The sequence below is a fragment of the Poromitra crassiceps genome (genome assembly GCF_964638095.1).
Source record: "Poromitra crassiceps genome assembly, chromosome: 9".
In the NCBI taxonomy this organism is placed as follows: Eukaryota; Metazoa; Chordata; class Actinopteri; order Beryciformes; family Melamphaidae; genus Poromitra; species Poromitra crassiceps.
Window position 1 is genome coordinate 47,455,313 of NC_139630.1, and position 27,452 is coordinate 47,482,764.

The window sequence follows — 27,452 nt, forward strand, 5'->3', positions numbered from 1 at the left end:
CTCTTTTGGACCAGCTAATTGACTACATTCAATGTCATGCATTTTCAGGATTGACCCAATAACCCAAGCAGAAGTGCAACAGTATCCATATCCCTTTGCAAAGCACAATGAGCCCATATCAACCAGCAGCTTCTGGGTCTGTATATTCAGAAAGTCTCTCTAAAGCCACACCATACTTTGATCATGTTTAAAACAGTACTTTTTCACTACCTTTCATGGTGGGATAGGCTAAAGCAAAAGTATGTTATGTCTGCAATACATATGCCCGCATTTTGCTTTTTTAAATAGAATCAGGCCATACTTCATTGATTTTCGATAACTTTTGATTCCTTTTTGATAGCTAATACTCAATGCCGATGCCAAAGGTCGGCCCGGGCCCAGTACCAATAGATATGGCTTTTCGCTACGAAGCACTTCTAGCCACTTACTGTAACATGAACACATAAAGTTACGCTGACCTAAGATAAATTGGTGGTGTCCAGGTGTCCAGTGTTTATGAGATTGCGTGCGTGTGTGTGTGCATGTGTGCGTGTGTGTGTGTGTGCTCATGCGCTTGTCTTTGATGTGCGGCCAATGCTTTGTTGTTTTTCATTGTTATCAGAGATTCCTCCTCTCTTCCTGTCTCCCACGATGCATTGCCGTCTTTATCAGGCTCCATGGCGGCACGGTGCTGCTGGGATGCGTTCCCCTCCATACCTTCCACTCCCCGTATCTTCCCCACCTCCCATTCTACACCTCCCTCCCTTCCACTGCTTTGGTCTGAGGCCTTGACCGTCTCTCACAACTCCACGTGTTTTCTGTTCCATCCATGCATCCTGTTTTTACTCCAATCTAAGACAGGTAAGGTCACCAAATGTACATCTGCATTCAGTTGTGAAGAAGGTTTGTATTGCTGCTGGCTGATCCATTTACCTGATTTTGATAGACAACCACAAGCAACCGGTCACGTCTGACGCGTCAGACAGAGGTCATCAATGCAGAGAGGTTTGGGTGCAGGATACCCTATGCCTATGTATACCCATAACCCACTGACGTATGCCAATTGCCAAACCATACAGAAGAACTCTGGCCATAGGTGCAAAAATAATCAGAATAGCAGCCGCAGACTTTGTGGACAATAGAATCAACATACAGACTGACAAGCTGAGAGCACTCAAACTGGCTCCCGAAAAACATTCCAAACGCAGTTCCCACTCACAGCACAGATACAATCGCTTTCTTTTTCCTTCTGTTTCTAGCTTCCTCTGTCTCCAGGGACATAATACTGTATATTCTGATTGTAGAAAATGTTAATCAAACCTGGCCTTTCTGAAACAGATCTGTTTATGCAGGTGAAAACTATGATCCCATGTTGATCTCAGCTAGTAAATCCACGCAGTCGTAAAGAGGCCAATGAGAAATAGATATCGCAAAAGGATAAGTGTGGTAGAGTCAGTGTACTGTACATGCAAATCATTTTAAGCGACTTTAATTATATTTGGAGAAGCGATATCAAGACGACTTTGTTGTTATAGCCTACTGGCTACAGGCAAACTGATACTCGACTTCCCCGGTGCATAAAAAGACAACATGCAACACATTCCAATACATCCTTCTCAACTTTCAACATTTACTTTTGCGCAAACGCTCAACCTTTGCATACCTATATGCACAAATTGAATCTTCCATTTTCTGTGGTATTTTGGTCCGAGTGCGTCGCCTTTGCTTCCCAAATTTACTACCGTCATTAACCAGCGTGACGACGTGGGTTTCGTGTACATGAAAGCAAATGCTTTGAGTGTCTGCAGATTCCATTTGGGCCTGCATAAAGTCCACAAAAGCTAAACATTCCTGAAAAGTGAAATATGCGGGGTCCCCTCGCCCCCTCCTCCTCTGTCATATATCTCTCCACAGAACTAATTAACTTCCAGTACATCTCCAGAGAAGCAACTGTTTCAACAGCTGAATTAGCCTCTGCTAGTCTACATACCACATCATCTCATACGCCCTGTATCTCTGTCGGGCCTAAAGAGGGGATAGGGTTACTCTATAAACGGACAGAATCGCTTCATTAAATAGCTTATTAAATAGGTTCTTTGACAGAGCGGTATGTGACATATCTGGCCGTTTTAAGTAGTATAGGGTTACCCCTTCCCCCTGGGCCACGGCGTCTTATGAAGTGGCGCAGGTTGCTTTGTGCGGGCCGCGGGTCACGGCCTGCTAAATATTTAGGGAGGGAGAACACGCCCCCCCGCAAGCCCTCCCAGGTCGAGGGAGACCCGTCGGAAACCGCAAAGAAAATAAACAGACGCACGCAGGCCGCCGCAGGAGATGCACAGCAGCACAGGTTGGTGCACATGTTAATTCCTGTGGGAAAATGTATTTGACGCGATATGTCTCACTGGTTAATGATGAACTGAGATATATGTTCCCACAGGTGCAAACTGAGATATATTATGCTCTCACCACAGGTGCACAGACAGATGAAGAAGATATTTTCCATTAAGTCATCATCACTATGCAATAAATCGATTACAGTAATACATCATTGATGCATCTGTGTGTTTGTTTGTTTTTATATGCACAACAGTTCTTTTGAAATGATGCTAAAAGAACTGGACACAGACTGCTAAAACTGCTCTTATTCTAGTTGTGCAATGGCACAAGAATTTGCCAAACACATGGTGTGTCTTTAATTGCATGAGAGATTGGATATTTCCGAGGCTGACTCTGCCATGGATTCACACACACACACACACACACACACACACACACACACACACACACACACACACACACACACACACACACACACACACACACACACACACACACAAACACACACACACACGGGGATGTGAGCGAAGGTGAAAATGTAATGCAATATCACATTAAGACCACATGGATGCATTCACGAGCGGGAATTTATGAGTGGGTTCACGTCAACATGCAATATCCTAATGGACTGAGTAATAGCAAGAGAGAGGGAGAGAGAGAGAGAGAATGAGAGAGGGAGAGAGTGAGAGAGAATGAGAGAGGGAGAGAGTGAGAGAAAGAGAGAGAGAGAATATGTGGGGTATGTGAGTGTGTGTGTGGCTTCTTGGTGAAAAGCCCATGTAGGTGTCCCTTTGACAGATGGATTAGTTTAGGATCAAGCGGCTCTGGCAGGGCCACGCCGACATCTGCAGACCAGAATCCTAAGAGAACACACACATTAACACACACACGCACGCACACACACACACACACACACACACACACACACACACACACACACACACACACACACACACACACACACAAAAACTGACCCCACACAAACAAGCTCTGCCACCGCTGAAGAAACAGTAGAAAATCCCAGACACAAACACACACAAACAGTGTCACTGGTTATCTGACAGGCAAAAACAATGGCACACAGAGACACACACTGTAAATAAACTGCACGGACGGGACGGGACGCACACACACACACGCACACACACACACACACATGCACACAGACGCGCACACACACGCACGCATGCACACACACACACCACACACACACACACACACACACACACACACACACACACACACACACACACACACACACACACACACACACACACACACACTACGACTATAATTGGAGAGGCGTATGCGTGCGTGTATATATGTATCTGTCCGTCCGTATGTCCGGAGTTGGAAGGCGCACCATTGCTCTGATCGCCTCCAAACTTTGACGAAACTCTTTTCAAGGTCTGGCATGAAACTGGCGCAGAAAAAAATAAAAAAATAAAAATTGCGGCCATAAGGAGGCAAAGTTTTTGATTTTAAATTGCCATAACTCTCTTCTCTTCTCGCCTCCAACCTTGGGGAGTGCAGTCCTGACGCAGTGCAGGGCCAAATTTCATGAAGTTCGGACAGCACCACCTACTGGCAACACAAACAGTGGTTTATCTCGGGAACCGTTAATCCAATCAACTTCAAACTTGGGGATGGAATGCGCTGCCGGGAACCCGACAGAGTGCGGTGCCAAATTTCAGACACACGCATAGTCATAGCGCCAACTACTGGCAACACAAAAAGCATTATTTTGTCGAGAACTGTTCATCTGATCGACCATGGGGAGTGCGCTACTGGGAACCCGACGGAGTGTGGTGTGGTGTTCAATTTCCGACACCCGCATAGTCATAGCTCCACCTACTGGCAACACGAAAAGCTGTTCATCTCGAGAACCATACATCCAATCGACTTCAACCTTGGGGAGTGCGCGACGGAGTGCGGTGCCGAATTTCAGCATGAGTTTGGTCACACCCAAAAAAGTGCGCCCATGGCACATTGTCTCCAGGGTGTCCACCCTAGAAATTAGCATGCAAAGCGTGCGCTAATTTCTAGTCCAGTGTGTAGATGTTGTCTGGGACTAAAGCAGCTGTTCCTATTGTTCCCCAGAGAGGGCGCTAATAGAGACAGACACCACTGGTTAAGACACACACAGAGCCCCAGGAGAGTTTGTGGTTCGAATCAGTCCCTATCTCTCTCACTCCCTAGTTGAGATAATGCGTTCCCTAGCCCCTAACCCTAACCATCACAACTAAATGCCTAACCCTAACCCCAACCTAAACCTAATTCTAACCTAACCCTTCAAACCAAGTCTTAACCTTCAAACAGCCATTTGAAGGTGTGTGAGAAAGTGAGGACCAGCCAAGATGTCCTCACTTTCCTAAAATGTCCTCACTCCCCAGGTATAAAACTCAAATTGGTCTCATATCCCCCCCCCCCCCCCCCCCACCACACACACACACACACACACACCTTCTGAAAGAGTGTTGTCCTCTGAGTGTCCATTCAGACTGGTCAGGCTGGAGATCTGTCCGTTCTTCTGCAGAGACTGAGGGAGAGATGGAAAGATGAGACACTTTGAGTCAAGCTACACACAATTTAATAGCATTAGTCACTGTTTTACATTTGGGGACCATCACAGGGTCGAACCGGTGACCTTTCAACACCATGATGCCTCTGAACACTGACCACCACAATGAGCAAATCAATGCCTCTATCTCAACTGACCCTTTTTATGAACAAAAGCTGCCAGGAGGTTGTTAGATCCTTAAATGGTGTGTGTGCACTACACTACATGTCCATAAATAATTGTTTTTATCAGGTAGTAAAATTTAAAGAGGATTGACAAAAACAACATGACAAGGACCAAAAATCAGATCACACGAACAACAACACACCATTAAAATATATTTTTTTAACTTGTTCTGAGTGATTTTTCATTTCACTGACTTTTCCATTCGATCACAATCACAACAGCAACCAGTTACAAAAACAACCAGAGTAACACTATGGTGTTATATACAGTATAAAACAACCAGAGTAACACTATGGTGTTATATACAGTATGAAACACCCAGAGTAACACTATGGTGTTATATACAGTATGAAACACCCAGAGTAACACTATGGTATTAGATACAGTATATGATTTTAGAAAGACAAATATCACAGCAAAACTATAGGAATATTATAGAAATAATGGAGTGCAGGAGATACCGTAGGAGAAAAAACATACCATAAGGTCACAATAAACTACCTATTGAGTACCAGACACACAAAAGTCTCTATAGGAATATTACAGTCGTGATACCATATGAGATTTAAAAATACCATGAAATATGATAAAGTCACTATAAACTCAGAACTGAGTACAACATTATCCCCACATGTATATCCTCACATTACATTTGATTGCATTACATTCATGATTACATTAGATACATGGAAGTGATTTCTTGTTAACAGCATGTTAACAAGCTGAGCAGACGCAGCCCGACTCGTTGCACCCTTATCAGCAGATCCGGGTCCTGCCAGAGGGCTTTTGGGCAGCGAGCAGCCCCGACTGACAGCGGGACAAAGCGGGCCGGGCCCGGGCTTTGTGTGTCCGGGCCGGGGGGAGGGGGGGGAGAGAGGGAACCAGAGCCTCCCCACAGAGCCGCTAATCTAAACTAATGGAGGACTCGGCCTCCATTCCCAGCGGCTGGAAGCTCCTCCAGGAAAGCCCTGAAAGACGACACCGACAGAGGAGACACTCTACTGCCCAGAGCCTGGACGGAGGCGAAAGAGAGAGAGAGAGAGAGGGAAGGGGGGAGAGAGAGAGAGAGAGGGGGAAGGGGGGGGGGGGGGGCTATCATGATAAGTGTTGTCCTACATGTGGGTGTAACTGTTTGGGAGGAATACAAAGACCAACGCAGAGAGGGGAGGACTGTGTGTGTGTGTGTGTGTGTGTGTGTGTGTGTGTGTGTGTGTGTGAGTGAGTGCGTGCGCGTGCATGTGTTAATGCCTGCAGAGGGTGATTGGATATTGAAATGTTTAGATTGTTACAATGTATTTCAATCTCAAATCAAAGTGTGTTCTTGTCATAAAATGTGCACACAGACATGTTGATGTATATATACACACAGCTTGGTAATCAAGGCCGCACGCAGTCTTAATTAGTGAGCTGGATGCTTTTAGTTGCAATAATTATTATAATCATGGAAATTCCCAGCCACATTTTTCCTTGGCTTTTTATGCCTGTTGAGATTGCTCAGATCAGAAGCACGGGGTCCGAAAGAGCAGGAAGAGAAGAGAATGAATCAGTGAACAAAGACCAGCCAAGCCTTCTACTTGGCAGGACAATCGAACACTGAACACCTCATGGGACATGAGGCAAGAGCTGTGCTGGAGGCCTGAACACACACACACACACACACACACACACACACACACGCACGCACATGCACTCGCACACACACACACGCACACACACACACACACACAATCACACACACATGCACTCGCGCACACACACACACACACACACACACACAATCACACACACATGCGAAAGCGTGTAACGTTCACACAGAGGTGGATGGCTGCCGTGTCATTTATGTCCCCGTTAGGTTCCTTGGGAGCGCTTGTTCAAGATTTGGGTGTGAGCCAGCAGCTGACCTCAAGACCCCCGCTGACCCCGCCCCTCCCCTCGCCTACCTCATGACTGGCATTCCCAGAATTCCTTGCCCTCCTCACCAAATTCCACAGATCAGGGGGCAATGCACACCCAACACCTGACTCCAACCCCCACCCCACACACACACACACACACACTCCTCACCCCTTGACCACCTCTGTCCCAAACTTACCTCTTCAACCTCTCCGACCCTATCAAAATGCCACACCTTCACCCCGGGTGTCAAATATGCCGCCTCTGTATTCTCACTGTGGGTGAGACACAGCCTGGGCCTGAGGCCGCGAGCTGCTCCTCTCCTCTGGACATAAATAAGGCCCGACAGACAGGGACTGCAGGACAGGAGTGCTTGGAATGACGGGGGTGGGGGGGGGGGCTTTGGGGACTGGGAGGGAATGAGATGTATGGGACAGCTATATATATTAGGAGGGGTGAGGAATTCTATAAGTGCATACATGTGGGGGGGGGGGGGGGGGGGGGGGTGTGTGTGGGACAGGGATCTTAACATCTTAAAACGTCTCTCCTCCCTGTTTAGGGTCAATCTGATGTGAGAGCTGTGGAGCGAGCTCAGCCATGCCTTTAGATTTGGCTCAAAATGTAAAGAAAATAAATGTGAAATCAAAATATCAATTAAAAAAATTGTATATGATCAGCTTATATTTACATGCCCTCTTATCAAACTATACAACACAGTTTTCAGAATGAAGACAAATACATCTTACCCAAGTACAGATACTCTGAGACGTCCAAAATATATAAAACACTCCCTCTGCTATGGAATTTTTAAACAGCACAAGCTTGTTTTAAGACTGAACAAATTTGTTCCGATAGTCCTACGTAAATAAGTGGATTTTTCTCTCAAATTCAAACGTTCCTTACATCCTACCTAATAAAGAAATGCTCCGGTGAAGACTTGTTGTTATTATAAGAATTCCACTTTCAATTTACAGTTTGAGCGTACAGAAACCGAAGTGACCCCAAAACAGATAGGCGCAGCCTCGCCTCAACTACTTGTTGCATTCCTCTCTCCCAAGTTCCCAGAAAGACGATGTTGAAGTCTCACTGCCAATTGTGCATTTCTGAACCCTGCATGGTCACGAAAAAACAGACTGGAAATTATACAGCTGAGCGGACTTCATGGCCACACGGCCTTTTTAAAGACAGACATAGAACCACGCTCGCATAACAGCTGCTCAACAACAAAACAACAGCGACAAAGTTTGTTGTCTGTCTGTCATGTCATCTGATCACATTCAGTTCACGCTAATTGGAAAGCATTTGGGCACCATTATTTTAATGGATCCTTTTCACAGCATTCCAGTGTCTATATTTAACTGGGGACTGGAGAGTGTGTGTCTGTGTGTGTGTGTGTGTGTGTGTGTGTGTGAGAGAAAGAATGTCATCACGTAGGTGTGACATGAGGCCTGTGCACTCACTCACTTGTGTGGCTGTGTACAGGCCTTTGTTCAGGTACATGTGTTTGTATACGTCTATGTACATGCAATGCATGGTAAACAACAGAGCACACGTTAACACATATATGCATATCAGTCATGCATATATGTGTTTCTGTGTGTACTGCGTTTACCAGGCACAGGCATCAATAGACACGTCATGTTCCAGTCTCCTCGACAGCCTCCTTCAGCTCTGTTCACTTGTCCTCTGCTGCTCTCCTTCCTTCTTTCCCCTCTCGTCTTCAGGCAAATATTTCATCTCCATCTGCCTCTCTGCAGTCTTTTGACTGTTTACCAATGCTGTTTACACATCCATGATGTGGCTTGGGAGGTAGAGCGGGTCGTCCACTAATCAGATGGTCGGTGGTTCGATCCCCCACTCCTCCAGTCTGCATGTTGAAGTGTCCTCGGGCAAGATACTGAACCCCAAAATTGCTTCCGATGGCTGCGGCAACACCCTGCCGCCATCGTCGGTGTATATGAATGTGTGTAATTGGGTGAATGTATGCATAATGTAAAACGCTTTGGATAAAAGCGCTATATAAATGCAGACCATTTATCATCTTAGGTGTTTGCCTGCCAGCAGCTCTGCATGGCATTTACAGTACATGTTGGACTCCCCATCAGACTTAAACAGTACTTGTATGTAAACAATTGTTACAGTTTGTTTGACCCTTCTTGTATGGCCCAGTGGTTGCGTTTGCTACATGGACACATAGAAATACATCCAATCACAAATTGAAGGTACAGTAGAGAGAAACCGTCCAATCCACATGAATCGAGATGTCATATTTTCCTAAATTAAAGATGTCATCAGGTATGGTGACTACGGTCACTGGTGGGAAATCTAAACACACAGAAAGTGACAAATTAATCAGTCCTTCCAATTTTCAAAAAATTCAAATGTGGAAAGTTACCCTGTGCAGCTTTAATCACAGACAAACATTTGAAAGTCAAATTGACTGACAGCCCTCACACACAATCAGAAATATTCTGATGCACTTAAGCCCCGCCCATCTGTTTCTACAAGATCAAACTTCCCTACAAATATTAGGATTATTACTGGAGGAACGTGTAATTCCCCCATCACCGGTGTCCTCTGCTCTTTTCTCTCCGTTTATAAACTCTTTCTATTTGAACTTCAATCTGTCTTTTCATCCTTTTTCCTCTCGTCTGCACCTCTCATTTACTCCTTCTGGGCCACACTTCTCCAATCATCCAGACTCCAAGAGAGGCTCCAGCAGAGAAGAGCTGATGTCTCCACAAAGGCCAGCAGAGGAGATTTATACCATTTTAAACCAAACACAGAAAGTAGGGGGAGGGAGTGACGCAGCTGGACCATTACATCTCTGATAACCAGACTGGTGCTAAAACCTGAGAGGCACGCACACAGTGATGAGACATTTGGAGGGGCATTGAAGGGGCCTACAGCAAAATTAGGAAAAGACACATTTACAGTTTCATTCATGCCAAAAATAATATTTTGTTTGGAGCAAATGGGTCAAAGTCAGTAAGGAAAGTCTCTCCCGTGACCTCTGAGTAAATCTGATTTACAAATGAAATATACAAGGTTTATGTGATATTATCATCTCATATCAATATCAGTTAAGTTATCAAATAGGCTGCATGGAAATTGGTGGTTCACTTGAAAGGACCCTGAAATTGTAGAAGAAATTGATTTAAGTGCCTATGAAAACAGCAGCTTTTTCTTGGGTTTATGGTCTGTATTAAAAAAAAAATCCTTCTACTGTATATTTATCGTTTACATTTTTATTTATAGCTCATATGTTATCAGGAGCTCATTCTGTACATCTGCCTGAGGTGAAATCTTCTAATGTGAGCAGATGTCAGATACAGTAGGCTAACCTTTTCCAGCCCAAAGAGGGAATTAGCAATAAAAGTCAAGCATAGAAGCACAAAAACAACGTTAAGAGACAAGTCATAAATTCCCTCTCTATCCATCTGGCCAACATGGTCTAATTTAATCACCAACTGACCCTTTTCACGGTGGCCATTTTGTGTCGAAAAGGCAGAATAAACACAGGTGCAAACAAAACACTAATGAGGGTTTCAAATGAAGTTTGCTCAGTGCAACGCTACTGATAATGTAGAAGTGACAAACAGTTGTTTGCAAACAGCAGATGATCTCATTTCTACCTATAGCTTTTACATTAAACTCCAACCTGCACGTAACACAAGTCAATACAGTTCAGAACAGTTTAGCTTGACTGCACTGGCTTTCAAGTCTTCATTTTTTCTCAAATGGATGCACACACGCGCACGCACGCACACACACACACACACACACACACACACACACACACACACACACACACACAGTGAAAGATAACGGGTTTAAGACTCCCTGTGGGGTCGTAGTTTGTCCGTGACAGTTAACCTCGCGACCTCTGACCTCTGAGGTGTGGATAGAGTCCCAGAGCAGAGGAGAGGAGTCTGTGTGTGTGTGTGTGTGTGTGGGGGGGGGGGGGGGGGGGGGGGGGGGGGTGAGATAAAGATGGCGGAGAGGAGGAGTGAGAGGAGGTGAAAGCAGAGATATGGAGATAGGGGAGAGAGATATAGGGGAGCAGAAACAGAGAGCGAGAGTGAGGGGAAAGGAGAAGATAGAGCGATATAGAGAGAGAGAGCTGGGGGGAGTATTGCTTCCCAGGCGGTCTGTTTTACACACGCTTTATGTCCAGTCTATCATCCTGTTTGAGGCAGACCTACAGGTCAAGGAGAGGATTTGAAAGCAGAGCGTTTGTTTTAACGTTACCTGATGGGTGGGGGTTGAAAGCTTAGACAATCACAGGAAATAGTTGAGTCTACCTTTCTCTTAGACTTAGTTAACTGCAACTAGCTGAATAGTCTTCCTGCATCAAACCCCCCTCATCAGGTATCCAGGCAGATTAGAACAAGCACTGAGAGTTATTTGCAAATACATATTTCACACACAAGTCTAATGTAAGGTTTCTAGTTCCCTGACTTGGTCATCTTGTAGTGGCCTTGTCTGTCTGTCTCCCTGCCTCTCTTCTCTCTCGCCCTTCAACCCTGCTCTTTACCCATCAGCCCCCACTCCATTACCCCTGACCCCCACATTCACCACATACCAAAGATCAAAGCTCGACAAGACCCCCGAAGAACACTCTCACTGTCTCCACAACCCATTACCTCTGCTCAGGTGCTGGGGCTGCTGTGTGTGTGTGTGTGTGTGTGTGTGTGTGTGTGTGTGTGTGTGTGTGTGTGTGTGTGTGTGTGCGCGCGCGCGCGTGTGTGTGTGTGTGTTCCAGCCAAGCCCCAACCTCCGGCTGTGAAAAATGAAGCCAACGTGGAAGTGGCAAAAACTGCAGTTCCTTGAATGGCCACTTGAGGCTGGCTGCAAAAGGAAGTCATTCCCCATTCATTCCCATGATAAAACGCCCCGACTTTACAGCAGAAATAAACATGTTCACAGCCTGGTACGAAAAACGGTCTTGGACTCTATATAGCTAACTTCACCGTTCACTGTACGGGGGATGGATTTTTAGAACTCACCCTTTTATACCGTCTATGGCTGGACTATGTTGTCTGTCCAGTGCTGTCCACGTAGCTCATGGATCATTGCTAAGCTCACTTAGCAAAAACAGGCCGGAAGATGACCACACGAATAGAAATAAAATAAAATACTTCCTTAGTATAACAGAAATACGTTCAATCAGTGAGTTTAGACGCAGTCGGTAAATCATAATTTCAGAGCTGCTATTATAATTGATCTCATCCATTACAAAAAACATTCCCAACACACACACACACACACACACACACACACACACACACACACACACACACACACACACACACACACACACACACACACACACACACACACACACACACACAGGTCAGTGATTATGTTTAGAGACACAGGTTAACCTGGCTAGAGGCCAGACTCTGATTAAGGTCTTATTCTGGTCAAGTTGTTTCTTTGATATCCTGCGATTGAGTCTGTTGTCAATAAACCAGTTCACAGAATATTCCTGTCCACATGACACAGCGGTCCACATGACACAGAGGTCCACATGACACAGAGGTCCACATGACACAGAGGTCCACATGACACAGAGGTCCACATGACACAGCGATCCACATGACACAGCGGTCCACATGACACAGCGGTCCACATGACACAGCGGTCCACATGACACAGCGGTCCACATGACACAGCGGTCCAGCTGGCAGCTTTGGGAATAGTTTATCTCAGGCTCAGCTGATGAATGAATTGGAAGCTACATTCTGTCACACAACAGATTGGCTGCCATCTTGCTGATGCTGCAGATGCAATCCATGACAGAAAACCACACCTGTATGAAGTCAAACTATCATTTTATTCAAATTTAATTACATTGTTTAAATGTCATAATAAAAATAAAAAAATTCTAATAATTCTAATATACTTTGTCAGTTCCTTTCTCAATAGGACCTAATCAGAACTATTTTTGACAATCAGATTACAGCCATTCCACTATAGTTAGTTAGTGCATTGTTTCACAACCCTAGGAACTATATTGGTGTGACTCTATGAGATTTCAGCCTGGTTCACATGATGTGAGATCAGACTAGCATGAGAGGGACGGGGACATTGAATTAGATGAGTAAACAAGCAGAAGGATAAAAATAAACCAAGAAGCTAGTGTCTTCTTCTGTGTGTGTGTGTGTGTGTGTGTGTGTGTGTGTGTGTGTGTGTGTGTGTGTGTGTGCGTGTGCGTGTGCGTGTGTGTGTGTGTGTCAGAAAGAGAGATGAATGTGAGGGAGAATGAGTGACCCCATATGGCTATACAGCGTCTGCACACCTGTTAGTGGCCATTTTAGGATACAACAGATCATAGCAGGATCCCCTCAACCTACCTCAGTGCATCACTCTGTGACCCGAACCCTCCCACCTCAAGCCTCAATACCTCCCACGGTGTGTCTGTTTATCAGCCCCCTCCATTACCCTCTGCCCCGCCCCGCATCTGAACGTCTGCTGCCATGTCAAACAGCAAACAGAGTCAACAACAACTGAACAACAACAACAACAACAGCTTGCTTGTAGGAAGGACCCCCCAGTGCAGGATCATATTCAGGCCACACTGGCCAGCGCTTGACCCTCTCTAACTGGGCTGAAATAACAAAATCCACCTCCTTTGCTGATCCTCCTGTCATGAATGTCTAAACGTCTCTGGACCCCGATAACCATCTCAGCTCCAGAGTCACATGTGAGGAGAGGAGATGACTGGGGAAGGGAGGAGGCCTTCTGGGAAGCATGCATATGTTATAAACATGGTTGTGATTAGCGAGACACTTGAACCACACTTTGATATTGTATCCAGTTCCACTTATATCACTGCCCTGCTAATGTCGAGATGTTTGATCTCAGTTTTGGCGAGGGAACCACATCCAATCTCACATACGTCACTCCAACAACAGATCCACTTGGAGGAACTTGAGATGGAGGTTTGAAGAACAGTGTCGAAACTTGGATAATATATTGTGAAAATTTTAAATATAGCTGAACAATGGCACGCACTGGTTGCTTTGCACAACATATCCCACATGACATCTGATGAATTAAAACGCAACAGTGTCGAAACTCGGATACATTTTGAAAAATGTAAATATAGCTGAAGAATGGCACGCGCTGGTTGCTTGCACAACGTATTGTACATGACATCTGCAGGGCAGAGACAGACAGGCTCGCCTGCCCAGTCTCCTGTGATTGGATTTCGGCCCGACGAGCGGAGTCCGAGTCACGGATAAAAATGTTGTCATGTCACCCTAAAGAGAGCTTTTCTCACGTCACGTGTCGCCATTTGCCCCTGCGCTCTCTTAACAGAGTTAAAAGAGACATGTGCAAGACATCAGCTGTGAGAAAGGATCTAATTTCCCCAGAGTTCCTCTGACCACTGCCATTCTTCTGCTTAACAAAGTGAGGACAGTTTGGCCTTTAGTCCGCTAACGCAATTACCTTGGCCTAAGAAAAACACATCATGTGAATGACAAACAAACACGTGTAAAATCAGAGCAGCTTGTTGTCTCACTAGATTATGGAGAATTAGAGACATTGGATTGAAATTTATTTCGCTGTTAATTGGCTTCATCACAAGTCATTCAAGTTGATTCTGAAGCACCTCCTCTGGGAAATAACCCAAACTTCAGTGTAGGAGGTGGTGGTGTAGTGGTGTAGTGCACAGACAATGAGGACTGCTACTATCAAACTATATTTACATTCCAAAAGTTCTAACTAAGGGAGGTATTAGGATGGTGAGTGGGTCGCCAGTTTCAGAATTCAACCACAGGAGTTTGAATGTGGAAAACCAGGCTTTTTTCAGGTTGAGAAGTTGCAAAAAAAGATGAAAAACTCAAAAAACGACAAAAAGAACATTACAAGGAAATAAAACAGAGGTAGGCTGGAACCTAAACACACATGTAGGATAAAAACCATGGATAACTTGGCCCCAACTGTCAGGCCAGCAGTCCTGTTACACACGCAGTCTCTCCAGCACCCATGGCAGTATATAGCCTAAGCCCCTCCTACAATCACAATCAACAAGCACAAAATAAATTAGCAATTAGCTTCTACATAACACCATAAAACATCAAGGGGTTAATTCTACACAATATCTGTTACATTGGCATCACTGCATAACTGGAGGACCAATCTTAATGTTTGCAATGTCCCATCAGCATTCTAAGACACTCAAAAAGAGATACAGAGATATTTGGGTGTAATCAATTTGACCCCTCTCTACTCAACACACCTGGCTCCAATCAGGAGGACTACCAGTCGCAGCAGGCAGAGAAGACAAACATAACAATTACATATCTCAGTGGTGTTAAGAGGAAATCATATGGTTATGAATATAACCCCAGTTTTATGAACAAGGATTGGGGATACCTCAGTGGGGAGACAAGCTCTGATGCCAAGCAGAGCTTCTCTCCCCATAGTGAGATATCCCCCCTTGTGATATCAAACTATAATAAAGAAATGAAAAGTTAAAGCAGGTAATAATATTGAGCATAGGCTATAGGTCATGCCCATGCAGCATCCCCCATGACAGAAGGCAACATTTCCATTTGTCTCACATGAGTCAGCAGTGACCACCTGACTCTTCAATCTGCGTCCGAAATAACCCGACTTTCCACTTTCAAATCACCTGCATCAAATGTTCCAATTGCGTGCAGTTGATACGCGGTCGCCTCGCGGCGACCTCAGGCGCTCGGTTGAGTAATCACAGTCTTATGTTGAACATAACCAAGAAACTGCAGGCGCCAACAGCCTCACAGCGCCGCCGCTTCTCCCCCGCCGGCCGCAGAAGGCAAATTTGACATGCAGTTGATACGCTTATCAATCACCTGCGTGTAAAATCTGACTTTGCCATACACAATGCACGTGTTTTGAAAGTGGAAACCCGTGTTATTTATACGCCATGGGCTGAAACCGACTCGCTCTGTACTGTGTGTTACTGATTATCCTGAGGCAGCGCTGACTGGGCATCATAAGACCCACCACTTACAGCACGAGCACCTGAAATTACACCCATAAGAGTGTCATTCTATATCACTACTGTAGCTGCATATCCTGTTTGTGGATCAAACATGACCTCATAAACACCCCTTATTAATGTTACAAAACACAGATGTGCATCACCTTCATCTAAAACTGTTTTAATTTGAAAGGGAAGTTTTTAAGATTGCTAAATAAATTGAGGCAGCATCTCGCAGTCAATCCCTCCCGTTCTCCATCGCTCCCTCCATTTTTCATGTCTTTGAGTTTTATTGTTATGCTCCCCCAAGGAGGGATGCTGATTGTAATATATGAGCCGTCGGGTGATCGATCAATACAGTAAATCTCAGACATCTCAGCTTCACAGGATAGGGAGCTGCTACCTCGCCCCGCATAAGTATGCAAGCCAAGCCATGGAGCCAGCTGCACACACGCTATTATGATTCACTGTTTGTCCTTCAAATGCTCCGCCTCCCCACCAGTGAGTCCAACCCACACTGACATCATGACCACACACCTACTGTGCTTAGGGCAGCGTTTTAGTGCTGCATCAGGACCAAAGCTGATGAAAAATGGATGTGGGAAAGGGGGGTAGCGAGAGAACGAGAGAGAGAGAGCGAGAGGGAGCAGAAAGAGAGACGGAGCAGACGAGCGCAAGGGGGAGGGATGGATAAGAGGCACACTATATGAATACAAATTGTGTTTTTAAGGGTCACTCCTAGGCTCTGAAAGTCCCTGATGCAGATCTCCGAGGCTGAAGATGCCTTGATTCGAGGAGAAGGTTCTCCGTTGCGCGATATGATGGGTCTTCATTAGTTTTAGCGCCGATGTGTGAAAATGCTATCATTGACTCACAAATGTGAGGCGGGGTCTAGAATGAGTCGTTTTGTTGCAGGTTTTGTGGCGAGAACCAATGCGCGATGAAAAACCATTCCATTTAGAAGCCACTTCACAAAACAGAATGTGTAGAAAAGCACAGAGAAGTGTTGTGAAGGCGCTGCAGACACCTGGGGGGCACGCACAGTAAGAGGTAACAGGTGTGCACAGAGAGAAACATGATGAACAACACAAGAGAAGTGGGGGGGGGGGGGGGGAAATGGGGAGAAGATGGGGTGAGCGAGTCCACACAGGCACATGATGTAATGGAGGTAAGAGGTTATTTTGAGCGCAAAATGTCGCAGTGAAGGAGCCTGCATAATATGCTTTAAGAGAGAGAGAGAGGGAGAGAGTGAGAGAGTGAGAGAGAGAGAGAGAGAGAGAGAGAGAGAGAGAGAGAGAGAGGGAGAGAGTGAGAGAGAGAGAGAGAGAGAGGGAGAGAGTGAGAGAGAGTGGGGGGGGGGGAGAGTGAGAGAGAGAGTGAGAGAGAGAGAGAGAGAGAGAGTGAGAGAGAGAGAGAGAGAGAGAGAGAGGGGGGGGGGGGGAGTGAGAGAGTGAGAGAGAGAGAGTGGGGGGGGGGGACTTCCTCTGTCCATTATTGAACTGCATGCAAACCACAATAATCTCTATTAATCCCCTTTGTGATGAGTAATCAGTGCATGATCAATCAGAGCTGTATGTAATGATGATGGAGGAAACACACTCTCATCTTAAACCTTTGAACTCTTGAGAGCGCAGACCTCCGCCAAGGACAATCGTCCAGTCTGCTATGATCATGCACATTTCATGAGTCGAATCGCCTCCGCTCCTAAATGGAATGGGTTCTTCCTTGGCCCGCGCTACTACACCCTCCCACCAAGGGTCATGGAAATGAACCCAGTATCGTTTTTCCATAATCCTGCTGACAGACAGACCAAAAACAACCGTAATAACACACTCTGTACCAGCCCACACTTGTGTCTGTCTGTCTGTCTGTCTGTCTGTCTGTCTGTCTGTGTGTCTGTCTGTTTACCTTAGTCAAAAACTTTGCTGAAGTTGGAGCTATGTTACCGCCCGCTAGCTACCATAACATGGCTGGTACCTATGCGCCTGGATGTCTAGTTTCTGCTAATACCAGAAGCTGCAGGAACTCGTCAAACATGGACAGTACCATGCCATGGGAAACTAGAAGGGCACTCAGAGAGCGCAGACCTCTTAAGGGGCAATAGTCCAGTCTGTTGTGATGTGCACATTTCTGTGAGTCCAATCGGATCCAGCGCTAAAATTGAATGGCTCCCTGCTAGGCCCATGCTACATGCTACACCCCCCCCCCCCCCCACCAATTTTCATGAAAATTGGTAATTGGCCCAGTAGCTTCTCCATAATCCTGCTGACAGACAAACAGACACACACTGAAAGCATTGGCAGAGGTAACAAACCTATGTTCATGCACAAATGAGGGGGCAGTCATGGATATATTCTCACACACACACACACACACACACACACACATACACACACACACACACACACACACACACACACACCCACACCCACACACACACACACACACACACACACGCTCATCAGTAAGCCATTTCCATGTGTACTGCAGGTTCTCATGCATCGTTCGTATCGTAAACATCCTGTGCTAATGGAGAGCCATGGGGAATTAGCTTAGCTGATGTTCGCGGCACGCTAAATGAAGTTTAATTGTTTTATTATCTCGTCAACATTCGGTACAGCTGCTGATGATGCAACGTGCCACACGAAAACGAAAACGTTGAAGCAAAACAAAGAAGTCTTGTACTTTAAAATCACTGTGATCTGCCCAGTACGTAACTACTAATCTACTGTATATGTGAGATATCATGCCCATGTGGTTTACATTAAGGCGATATCTTGGTCCATTTAGCATTAGCTGACCTCTCTGCTGGATAGAATTAAGGCACCACTAAGTCTGCATACCAACGTCAATTTCCTACAGCATGGCTCCATCTCAATACATTTGAACTACAGCACACCGACACAGTGCATAAAGCATTAGGCTTCCTTATGTGACAACATTATGATCATATCTCAAGTCTACTGAAAGCCCTCTGTGCAACAGAAGACCAGAAGAATTATACGAAAACAAGACTAGGCAAATCAATTCTTTAGCGGACTGCTGTGCTCGGGAGGAACTGCGGTGCACTCGCTGACTCAGTCCCTCGTCCCAGACACGCCCACTTTTCAACGGTCAAATCAGATTCCTCTCAATGCTATGTCCCGCCTCTCTGTGCTGTTTCTGCTGACACGTTTCTTGGCCAGCAAATATTGTGCATCATCATCACAATCTACTGATATTACATCTCATTATTTAGCAGACGCTTTTGTCCAAAGCGACTTTGTCTGCATTTTGTCAACAGTAGTCAAACAACTGTGCATCACATTTCACGGTTTATAATTTATATACCGGTACATAGATAAGTATTTTAATCTTTTTTAATTAATTAAAAAGCTATAAGAAGCAGTGTTCAAGTGATTTTTATTACGGTGACCTCTAGAGTATATAAAGTATAATATGTTTTGCTTAATGCTCCTGCTATTAGTTTTCAATGAAGAATAACATAGGCTAATAACGATAATTATACAATGAGAAATATTTAGTAATGGCGCTTTCATGTGTGTTTGCCTTTGCTTCACTTGATTGTACTTATCACCCACTCTTATGGACATTTCAGTATCTTTGCAGCCACATTTCAGTACGTTTGCAGCCTCTAACAGGTGCACTGAGTGCATGCAGGTGCACCTCTCAGATTGGCAAGGCATTAAACAAAAGACTGTAGTAAATAAGGACGCTGAGGCGGCAGAGTTTCCAATCATAATGATTGATTAGGACAGCTGTAACAGTCCCTGTGGGGCAGTGAAAAGGACGTGGACTACTCAATAACACACCATCACCACAGGGCCCTGAGCGGGGGAGGGTCTCCCCCTCACACCTCCACATCATAGCTCATCATCACTATGGACAACCAGGAGAGGAGAACATCGTTAATACTCACATCGATGATGCAAAGTGAGAGAGAGAGAGAGAGAGAGAGAAAGAGAGAGAATGTTTGTGGTTAGGTGTGTGTGTGTGTGTGTGTGTGTGTGTGTGTGCGTGTGCGTGTGCGTTTGTGCACGTGTTGTGTGTGATAGCAAAAGCAAATGCAATTGAATGAAACTAATACAATTCCTAACTAAAATATGAATGTGATGCATGGCATCACATCAAAGAACTCTCTCATTATTGTGTACTTTGTAGTTCTGTGCATCTTTGCAGTATCACTATGTTCATATCACAAACACATCATAACAGTACTGTTCTTCATGTCCTGTAGCTCACATCTTTCACCACATCATCAAGACGCCATGTGAAAACAATCATCTTCAATGAATGAATGAATGACAGATGGTGTACAACGCATTGTATAATCCTCACTGTAGAGGTCACCATAATCAAATGACATGGACAGTGCTCCTTATAGCTTTTTTCAGATCAGATATCAGATCCAATTTCTGGGGTTAACTGGAGCATTTGGGGGAACAAACAAACTATTTATGACTCTTCTGCTGTACTTAAACATATCAAAGTGAAGGATAAATTCAACATGAGCAGGGAAACCTACGCATATTGACAAAGCAAAAACAAGCTGATGAACAGCCTTGCATGTGATCTTTGTCAATCGAATCTTTGTTAATCTAATAGACAAGAAAGGAAAACCGATTTTTGTCTCAGACAATGTAGCCAAAGTTTGTATCCGATAGAATCATATGAGTTTTATTCATCATGCCATTACTTTCCCTGTATCATCTATTCTGACATTATGCAACATTTTCAAATTGATGCTATTTTGGGATTCTAGATTGTTCCATAGACTCATTAGTCGATTGGATCGAGTAATTGGAGTGAACTCTAATTTGTGGAGACAAAGGAGCTCTGGTTTTTCACACAGCCAAATACACAAACTGTTCTTTGACTGTAGTGGAGCTGGCAGTCCATCTGAGAGATGGAGGATAGGAGGGTGGCTAAAGGACGGACTAATCAGCTGCAAGCCACTTCCTGTTTTCTTAGAAGAGAAAATATTCATCTTGTTATTACTTGGGGGGGGATCACTGCAATATGCTCACGACTCAGGTTTCCTGCTGTAGTTTAAAAAGACGTTTTAATTTCAGTATTCTGCCGTAGTGTTTACAAATATTACTTCAGTAACAGATGTCAGCGAAAGGAAATTCATCCAATAAATCACCATGCATGAAATGTACCGTATATGTCACTACTTATGAGTAAAGTGCACATGATTTATTTCTGGTAATTTGATTTTGTTAAGATGTAATTTTTCCCATAGGCATACAGCTTGTGCATACATTTCACCTGATTAAACAAATCATCTTTGTCAGCAATTAAAAGGTGAATTTAAGCAGCTATGTCAAATTCTAGAAAAAGTCCCAAATACCCTTAGACCTCAGGGGGTTAAATTGACCCTTAGCCAGTTGTCAAAAAGTATCAATAGTATCGAAAAGTATCAATACTGAAAATGTGAATCGGATACAATACTCATTTGCAACAGGTATCGATAGTATCGATAAGTATCAATACGAAAAAATTTAAACGGATACAATACTCATTTGCAACAGTTTTGATACAATCAGTGCTTTCTTATAATGAAGATTTGCGGGTATCTGTTGTTTCAACAAGCTAAACATGTTCTGATGGCTAGAGCAGGGATAATCTGCTGTCTAAATTTAAAGTTTTATCTGGCCTAGATTATGGAGAAGTGTGCGTCTGTCCGTCCATCTGTCTAACTTTATTTTTATGCCTCTTGATGTGTCATCATCCCCCTTCCCGTGGTATCGAAAATGGCATCGCGTGTCGATATTTTCCTGGGTATCGGTATCGAAGTAGAAATTATAGTATCGTGACATCCCTAAGTGAGACATCTAAATTCATTTGACTTTTGATTGATTTTCAGATTGGGAAAGTGTGGTAACTAAGGATGGGAAAGTATGGTAGTTTTATGATTTCTCAGTGTTTCTCTTATATACATTTCTTGATTGTTTCAGTAAATACTTCAAGGACTCATTCAATAGTAATGGATTATTTCCCCACTTCAGTTATTTGGCAATTATTTTATCGCAATTATACGGCAATGTATGGCAATATAATGGCAAAAACGAAAATAATTCAGGTTCCTTTATGGCAGTTTGCTTTAAAGGCAGAGATTTGAGTTTAGTTTAAATCAATGGTTTTATCTAATTTCATTTCACAATAATGTTACATGTCTAGTTTAGCCATAGTTAAGTTTACCTTATTTGAGACAGCTTTGTCATCCCTGTTCCCTGTTGTCAAAATCCAATGCAACAAATCAAGCATTTACTCAAGGGATACATAAAATCAAATTAAACTATATTTTTTAAGGTAGTTCCATTTTATTCCTGTATTTAGAGTATTTTAACACACAACACACACATAAACATGCTAACACATTGGGAGGGGGGACTCCCTTCTTTTTCTTTCTTTTTTAACCTGATGAGCCCCTTTTCACTCAACCTCTGTCATCAATGTCCTTTTAAAATCAGGGAGGAGGGGGGGAGTAAGGGAACAATCGGCTGATTCATCTGCCTTTATGTCACCCTGACTGCCCCCCCCCCCCCTCTCTCTCTCTCTCTGGGCTCCACACCCATCCCCTCTTCTCCTGCCCACCCAAAACACAGCCTCTCCCCCTCTCTCTCTCTCTCTGGGGTCCCGTCGGTTCCTTCCTGTTTTGGGCCAGTGCACACGGGGGCCCAGTCCTGTCCCCGTCTCGGCCCATCCTCAATGGCTCCTCTGTTTGACCCCTTCTAGCCCTCCCTCCCTCTCTCACTGCTAAACAGGATAATCAGTGTCATAGCAGCGTCTGATCAGCCGCGGCTCATTATACAGGAACGTATCAGAGCCATTACATTACATAACCTCATGTCGGATCATTGGAGTCACCTGCCACCGCCACCGCTGCGTTAGGTACAGAGCCCAGCATGTGATGGCGGGTCTCATGTCCAGGAAGGTTGCCGTTGTTTGTGTGCGAGTCTGTGCGGCGTTCAGTTTCCTCACTTAAACCCGCTTTGGTTTTTCTGGGCGAATGGCAAAACAATGCATTTACAGTTGGCTCCCGCCAAGGGAAGGGAAGTGGATGAGGAAATGAAGGTGGGAGTCAGAGAAGAGAAGAGAGAGAGAGAGAGAGAGAGAGAGAGAGAGAGAGAGAGAGAGAGAGAGAGAGAGAGAGAGAGAGAGAGAAATATTCAGCGCTTCGAGTCAGCATTGAATGTCTATTTGTGGGATCAAGTGTCCCAATGGTGAGTGGTGAGTGTTCCTTCACCCGCCAGTGTTGCCAGATCTCACGAGACAAACAAGCAACCAAGTGGTTGCTTGTTTCTCTCGTGAGATCTGGCAACACTGCCACCCCCCCCCCCCCCCCCCACACACACACACACACACACACACAGGCCAAGAGGGAAAAACAGCACTTTAGAAAAGTTTGGGGGAGAGCACACACTCTGCACCACTCTGACCTACTTCTGAGGACCGATGCTGGGGAGGGGGGTATAATGAGAGGCGGAGGCGGAAGGTGTGTGTGCATGCGTGTGTACAGTATGTGCGTGCGTGTGTGTGTGTGTGTGTGTGTGTGTGTATGTGTGTGTATGTGTGTACATTGCTAAAATTCCTCAGTGGAGTGAAGAGGATGTTTATTAGCCGCATATCAAGCAGGAAGCCATCCAACAGCACGCCTCTCTGCTTTACATTCTCTGCAGCCCATAATACACTATCAGCTACACACATATACACCGGCTTACACACACCCTTCATTCATCCACTTCAAATTAGTGATGCAAATTTTTATCAATTTCCTTAATCGATGAATTGGTCATGTTAACGATCAATTAATCGATGAATCATTATATTAGAAACAGTTTTTGACATACAAAATACAAAATGCATGGTTTTACACCTGTCTTTAGGCCTACCCAACAAGTTGATCAACCAACTAAACTTCCTGCATTAGCTGTCATCGTGCTTGCGGACATGACATGTTTCAATATTGTATTACAATGTTTACAATGAATAATACTGTTGTCTTTTTGGGTGTAATTCTCCCACCCTGGACTTTCTGCCTCCTAGCTTGGCTTTCTTCTTCCTCTGTATAAGCAGTGAAAGTTACATTTTGCCCTTGTGGTGTTAAAGCATTTCAGCAAAGAAAATAAAAATGAGAACATAGCCTACATTGTCGATTAATCGGTTAACATATAGTTTGATCGATCAAATTCTTAACGATCGATTAATCGATTGTCGATTAATCATTAACATCCCTACTTCAAATGAATAAGACTTGCTCTACTCTACTCTCTAGTCTCTACTACTTTGACAACAGACTTAGCAGGTTTTGCCTTTAAGATGTAAAGAGCCATGTGAAAATGCATTTGGAAAGGTCTGTTATAATACAATGATGAATTTTGCCAAGACCTCATATAATCTCATAACTTGATGCTTTTTCCAGTTTGTCAAATGGATGTGAGAGAACACATTGAAGCATATATCACTGCTTTTCATTCAATTTTGTGAGGAAGATGTGATTAAGACGAGCAATAATCGGTGCGTGTCCAATGTTCCAACTTCCAAGAAATCGAGTAAAATTACCCCAAGTGTGCTTCTGAAATCGCAGATAAGCGTATTTTGGCTGGTTGTCAGCTGCTTTTATTGATTTCCAATGAATGTCCAGACCAGCATGTACCGAATGAGCCGCCTGCCTGCCGCAGCAGCAGAGCACAGTGGAGGCTTTGTGACCAACAACCTGCTACTTGGAGGAACATCTTGTCAATGGTAGAGTAACATGGGCCCGCGTCCTCGCTGAAATCACAAAGAACAATAGACGTACTCATCAAGGTGGGCCGGCGGTTTTGAGACATTTCATATCGCGCATTCCGATGCTGTCAAAAACCGACAGAAAGCATTTGCAGCCACGACGATGCCTGTGATAACAGCTCAAGCATGCAGGGCTTAAGAACACATCCGTCAGCCACACAGGTGAAGTCAGCTGCTCACTGGAAAACAACTGCACACACACACACACGCACGCGGACGCACACACACACACACACACACACACACACACACACACACACACACACACACACACACACACACACAGTCCAGCATGTGTGCAAACAAAGCAACGAGCAGAACGAAGTGACAATCAACAAAATGGAGCAAATGTTCTAGCATTGTGTTTGCAATGTCACTCTGAATAACTTCTGCCTCGGTGTCCTTTGACCTTTCTGGTGACCTTTCAGGGAGAGAGGTGGGCCACAAGAATCTGACCTCTTGACCTCCAACCTATAAAAAAAGTCAATAAATCCAATAGGGCAAATGAGGCATGCAAACAGCAGGTGGCGAGATGCACGTAGTCATTAGGAGACGCTTTCCAAATATTCATTCACACATCCAGAGCAAGTCACACCAAGGCGACAATCCATAACCTGAGTTCCCCTGATGGAGGCAGCTGGACCCAAACGTACAGACTCAGCAATAATAAGTACTTGTTAACGTTTGCAAATAAAAGAGTGCTTTTAATTTGTTTGTCTTCCAAACAGATGCTACCGCTGATTGAAATGAGCAGCCTTTTGCAAGCAATTTTAAGAATAGTTAATGAGGCATAAAACAAGGATGTTCTCTGGTATTTTCTCTCAACAATAGCATCTGAGCTGACAGTATCCTGCAATACACGAAGCAGGGTCTCAGCAGCAGTATTAGATACTGCCTGCCTGCCACAGAAATGCATCAACATTTACACAGACAAACGGTTGACAAAGTCAAGACGTGTATATTATTGTATTTTATCTTTAGGCTTTGATGCTTGATTCAAAGTTTAACTCGACGCATGCAGCTGGTTCACTGCCTGCGGAAATCATTTACTAGAGTATAGACTGACTATTCTCCCAAGTCAAGAGGTCAATACGTTTGATTTGAACGTTATTGATTAGGGACAAGGCCTTGGAAATTCTCATCAGCACAGAAACAGTTAATTCAAAATGTTTTTTTTTTATCAACTCGATATCAGAGCTTATAGTGAATTTATCTTCTAGAGACCTATGGTCTCACAAATTGTTCCAACAATATTTCTGGAGTGACTTACAAATGTATTATAGGAATGTATTTAAAAACTGGAAAAATGAAAGTTGCATGATGATTGGAATGCAATTTTGTCTCATGATTATTAGGCTATTGTTATCAGTCATCATTACCTATGTGTCATAGCCTAGTTTCAGAAGTGCAGCCTGTGCTCCATCCACACAGCTAACGTTCCCAAAGCCGTGGGAGGGCAGCTTTGCACGTCATTAAAAGTGTGTGTGTGTGTGTGTGTGTGTGTGTGGACACCAGCCTGGGCCCAGGTAGGCTACTTGGCTGTAAATGTGGACCGAGCTGGCTGCAGCTGGTGGCGCTTTATTACTGCGGGACTGCTGCAGACACCTCGACCCCATTACTCAGCAAAAACAAAACAACCTCAGGCCAGATAGCGCACATGCATAGGAGTGTGCGCTACGGAAGCTAGAATACTGATGCGCAAAAGATGATGAGACAGAAATTGAAATGAAGGGGGGGGGGGGGGGGGGGGCAGCCATGTTGTTTACAAACATTTAAACTGTAATACGAAGAACAGTAATGTGTCATTTCGGAAGAATGGGTTACTAGGCTATAGCTTAGAATAGCCCAGGAAAACAATAAACTTACTAGGCTATAGGAATATTATGGAACAGTGACAACATGAAAGCAGTGCGATTAAAGTCACTCTGAAATCACACGTGTGCAGTGTGCAGTGTGCACACGTGTGATGCAATGGGAATATTATTCGAATCTATTACTATCTGAGTCAGGGCTGCGCAGGCAGGGCTGCTGCTGCTGCTGCACAGTGCCCAGGCAGAAGGCATCAGGGTCGGCTGTACCTTGGAGTCGTGGACACTGTCCTCCTCCTGGATCGCCTTCACCTCGGCACTCAGCTCCTCGGCTGAGGCTGGCGCATCCTCCTGGCTCCTCCCGTCCCGCTGCACTGAGGTCTCGGCTCCCATGATGACGAAAACACAACAACAAAAAACAACGGTGCACTCTTACTGGTCGCTCCCTTTATTCTAAAAAATAAGCCCACACAGCAAAAACGCGCGACCAATTAAGGTTAATATTGATCGTTTTCGAGATATCGGCGGGTATCCAACGCGTCCAAAAATGTGAAAGGCTTGATTGTGTGTAGCACCGCTCCGGTGTAGCTGCTGGGTCGGGAGTGATGAAGTGAGAGGGGCCAGCAAACTCTTTTAGGACCCCCCCCCCCTTCCTCTTCCTCCTTTCTTCAGTATCACATGGGCCGCCGGTGCGCCTCGGCACGCCTTGCAGCATCATCAGAGCAGACGCACCGTGCAGCTGATGGAGGGAGAGGGAGAGAGAGAGAGAGAAAGGGAGAGGGAGGGGAGGGGAGGGGGGTGTAATAAATTCGATGGAAGCTTTTATTGCCTGATTGCCTGTAGCATTGTTTATCCAGTTTGTTTATTCCTTAGAAATGAGATCAAACCTGGTAGGGGGGGTAGACCAAGAGAAACACAC

General features: G+C 44.7%; 1 protein-coding gene across 1 annotated transcript in view; it reads right to left on the reverse strand.

Moving 5' to 3' along the window:
- The window catches only part of akap12b (A kinase (PRKA) anchor protein 12b), a gene marked incomplete at its 5' end in the record, with an annotated part of 52,289 nt that extends 25,363 nt beyond the window's left edge, over positions 1–26,926 (reverse strand). The window contains 2 exons of the mRNA XM_083643020.1: positions 4,780–4,855; positions 26,804–26,926. Of these exons, the coding sequence (XP_083499146.1) occupies positions 4,780–4,855; positions 26,804–26,926 (199 nt within the window). The remainder of the gene's footprint in view (positions 1–4,779; positions 4,856–26,803) is intronic.
- Positions 26,927–27,452: the final 526 nt, after the last annotated feature.